The 4,418-nt window shown below is 42.2% G+C and overlaps 1 protein-coding gene across 2 annotated transcripts in view; it reads right to left on the bottom strand.

Moving 5' to 3' along the window:
• Window positions 1-4,418, bottom strand: part of sstr1b (somatostatin receptor 1b) — a 26,213-nt gene that overhangs the window by 163 nt on the left and 21,632 nt on the right. For both annotated transcript variants that reach the window (XM_032544478.1, XM_032544477.1), the window contains exon 2: window positions 1-2,285. This exon is cut by the window's left edge and continues 163 nt beyond it. In XM_032544478.1, the coding sequence (XP_032400369.1) occupies window positions 75-1,181 (1,107 nt within the window). In that variant the 5' untranslated portion in view covers window positions 1,182-2,285 and the 3' untranslated portion in view covers window positions 1-74. The remainder of the gene's footprint in view (window positions 2,286-4,418) is intronic.

The raw sequence follows: 4,418 nt of genomic DNA on the forward strand, positions 1-4,418 counted from the left end.
TTTTTTTTATAATGTAAGAATGAAATTGATATCGATCTCCCCATTATAAACCTTAAGACAATAAATCTCCACCGCTACACTGTGGTTGTACGAGAGGTATATGTCCCATTGCGAAACACCATATCAGATGCCATACAGTCCTTGGGAAAATCCAGAGGGTTACATGTTGCTTGTCTCTTCAAAGCTTCAGCACAGTAATCTACCTGTTCCGCATCCAATCCAGACTCCAGCCACCGGAAACACACAATGCGCTGGAACGACCGCCGGAAATTGTCTGAAACAAAGCCGTACAGTATAGGATTGGCACCGCTGTTAGCGTAGCTGAGGATGACAAAAAGCTGAGTCACCATGGGGTCTGGGGGCCGGTGGAAAACGCTGACCAGCTGGATGATATAGAAGGGCATCCAGCAGAGAACGAACACGGCCACAACTAGCAGCACCATGCGGGTGATCTTCTTCTCTGAGCGCCGTCGTTGAAGCCAGCCTGCTTTCAGCCCCACTGCTCGCATCCTGGCCACCATTAAACAGTAACATAAGCAGATGGCTCCAACCGGCAGCAGAAACCCCAACAGAAACGTGTAGACCACAAATGCCTCTGACCACGCCGATTCAGGCCACAAGAAATTACAGTCCACAGCACCGTCCGGCGCCCGGACAGTGTCTGCAAAGATAATGATGGGCAGGATAACTAAAAGTGACAGCACCCATACACACACATTGACTACTTTGGCTACAGTGGGCCTGCGGTAGCGGGCAGCCTTGATGGGGTGAACCACTGCTACGTAACGGTCCACGCTCAGCACAGTCAAGCAGAAGATTGATGTAAACATATTGATACCATCCACACTCAGCACCAACCTACACATCAGCGACCCGAAGGGCCAATGGCGGATGGCAGCTGATGTGGCCAGAAAAGGAACACTTAACATGAACAACTCGTCAGCAATTGCCAAATTGAGGATGTAAATGTTTGTGGCAGTTTTCATTTTGGCATATTTCAGAATGACGTAGATGACCATGGCATTGCCAGTAAGACCTATACAGCAGACAAGAGCATAAATAGATGGGAGGATGATTCTACTAGCGTCAAGCTCTGGGTAGTAGTACTCGTAGTCCATGCTTGTGTTATAGGGCAGCCCTGTTGGGAAGGACCCATAGTCCAGGCTCCCATTAAAATCCATGGCCAGTTTTTGGTGGGTATTTGATGCTAACTTTAAGTTTAAATGATAATGGTACTAGCTAATGAAGTTACAGACAGCCAAAGTCAAGCTTTTGGGCTTCTTGGATTTGCAATACCACAAATTGCCAAAGAGCCTGCCCTAAAACATAACCTTGATCAACAGTAGGAGGTATGGCCTACTACATTTGTCTAGGCAGGGATGGAAATACTTTAATATTCATTCAATAATTCTATTTTAACAAACTTTCAAGAGCACCTTTGCCCACAAGCCCAAGCTTGTCAAGTGGCTGCAGCTATGAGAGTGGACAGGGTGTACCGAATGACGTAGACATCTAAAACACGTCATACTTGTGCTGACACTCTGAAAAGACTTCTTAGGGGCTGTAATTTTTCAAATTTTAACTAATCATTGTTTTTTTATTTTGTTGAAATCAAAGGGTTCAAATCCTGATAACGAGTTCTGTGTTAGTACTCATTCACCTGAAATAATGAGATGAGACATTCCTTAAGCTAGCAGAACAACAGCTAGTCTAAAAGTATGTGTCAGGACATATGCTTTCTATTTTCCTTTTGGTTTCTATGACAACTAACAGAAAAAAAAGATCATGTTCATATTTAAAAAGGAATTTCTTTGCCACTGTCACCCAAGAGAATTTTCGTTGTAAAGTCCTATATCCTTCTTTTCCTCTTAGCTACAAAAGAAATACGGGGTATGCAGGAATTCTCGAGGTATGTACTGTCCACCCTGATTCACAGGATTCTTAGTTGGCAATCATGTAGCATTCAATTTTCTTTAATGAGTAAACATCTTATTGCCCATTGGTTTCAGGTTGTAGTAAGTGCAGAGTTCTGATTAAAACCAAGGGGCAACCACACAGTAAGCCTAGACACAAAACACTCCATCTGTTGATTGCAACGCACTGTCCCGGAAGGTCAAATCCCATAGAGTATCCACTTTAAGGTTGTGTTGCTTGGCTCCTGCACTTATGTTGTCTTGTTGAGTCTCACAGCCATTGCAGAGTGTGGAGAAATCACAAGGTTCCTACTGAAGCTTCTCTTCAGGACACATTGTGCTCCCATTTTCTTTGATCTGACTTATGAAAACCTGTAAGAAAACAAAGAAACTGTCACTAAGTTTGCCTCTGTAAGACACCAAGCACAAGATGAGTTATACCTTATACAGCATTAGTTTTCTGAGACACTGCATTTACCAGGAATGTATATGAATTCATTTACCCAGCCATCATGTTTATAGGCAGAATTATGACTCATGAGAAACTAATCCCTAACACCGTAAGCCAACCACAAGTTTAATTTTTAGTTGCCAGGAACAATTACTTTGAAGGTCCCATGGCATGAAAATGTTACTATTTAACATTAATATGCGTTCCCCCAGCCTACCTATGGTCCCCCAGTGGCTAGAAATGGCGATAGGTGTAAACCGAGCCCTGGGTATCCTGCTCTGCCTTTGAGAAAATGAAAGCTCAGATGGTCCGATCTGGAATCTTGCCCCTTGTGAGGTCATAAGGAGCAAGGTTACCTCCACTTTCTCTGTTTTGCCCGCCCAGAGAATTTGCCCCACCCATGAGAAAGAGAGAAACATCATGCCTTTCAAACAGCTTAGCTACAATAGCTACAGACACAGAAATGGCACGTCCTAAGGAAAGCTCATTGTGGGACTGGCTCTAGTGGCTGTAATTCTGCACAAAAGCTGAATTCAGGGAAAGAGACTTTAGATATGGTTTTAGGGGACCACTAAGGCCTATATAAAAGCATCCAAAAAGAACCATAACATGGGACCTTTAACATGACATGTCAAATATGTCAGTTTAAGGTCTTGGAACATTCTTAAATCATACAAAGACAATACTGGGGTAGTTTTTTTTTGCAGACCAAGAGGACTGATTAAAAGACTGCACTTAAAATTGGCAATGTTAAAAACAACAGACAATGCCAGAAATCCTAGGGCTCTCAGAAAGGTGTGCACCGTTTTGCTATGTTGAACGCCATGTTTCTTGGAACGGTGTGAAGCGGTGTGCAGCAGCTTTGAGATATGTTATCTATCGTTTGGTGAGTGTGTCTCTCATTTATTGACTATGTCACAGGTGATACACAGTCAGCAGAGACGTTTCTGTAAACTCATGGTCCCCAGAACCCACTTTGAGAACCACTGCTTTAAAGAAATGCAAAGATCTGACTTTTGGTTCTCTCCAGTCTACAGTATGTCAGATTTCAGTTTGCTGCCTTCACCAAAATGGGTTGTCTGAGACCAAAGCTGGTATCCCATGCTGTTTTGCCCCTCTTTATTTTTCATCTAACCCTACACCCTCCTCTGTGTGGTTGCAGAATTTTGTGAAATGTATTCAATAATGATTTGAAATGAGTAAATCTAATAATTGGATACTTAAATTCAAAACTGTTAAGCCTTCACCCTCACCCTACATATTGAGTTTTTCACTTCAACGCAATTCTAGATAGCACAAAGGAATTCCAATTGGCAATCGTCTACATAAGTGGGAGTAAAAAGGGCATTTCACAATAATGCATAATATTGCCAATTCCAATTCCCAAGGACTTCATTGAGTTGTCTTAAAGCGAGGGACATCATTTCAGGTCTTAAGAGTGTGATTCACAGAATGAAAGAGGTTTGTGGTTGTCTGCCAACAGCACATGAGCATATAGCACATGATTCACACATAAGTGATGAGTCCAACATGTTGTCTCATTATCTTGTGATACATATACGTTAATACCTATATATGGTAATACATGACAAGAAGGAAAGCAGGCAATGAGAGAAGGTGGCTTGACAGTCCACACCATCCAGGCCTTAGTAAAAGGCTACATCGAAATTACTCCACAGAGTAGGAGAGTTGCTAGATGCTGCTATGTGTACGGTTATAAAAGCCTGTGCTCTCAAAGAGCTATAATACCCTGCTGACAGTCACCTTTTGTCGGCCAAACGTAACCACGACGACCGCTAAAAAGACTGTGACCTTGCGGCGCTTTGTGCACATTTGTTTTTTTAATATATTCCAAGTTTTTTTGGCCTTGTCCGATATTTTCTATAACGTTTGTGCGAGTTGTTCTCAGCCTTGGTTCCATTATGAAATGTATCAACTGATGGATTGTCAATTTTGTACAGACATGGATTGTCCGAGGATAAGCTGCAGTAACTTTGGTGATCTCTTGACCATTTATAAAGTGCCATCATCAGTTCAAATATATATATATATAT

Source organism: Etheostoma spectabile, chromosome 19 (genome assembly GCF_008692095.1).
Source record: "Etheostoma spectabile isolate EspeVRDwgs_2016 chromosome 19, UIUC_Espe_1.0, whole genome shotgun sequence".
Taxonomy (NCBI): Eukaryota; Metazoa; Chordata; class Actinopteri; order Perciformes; family Percidae; genus Etheostoma; species Etheostoma spectabile.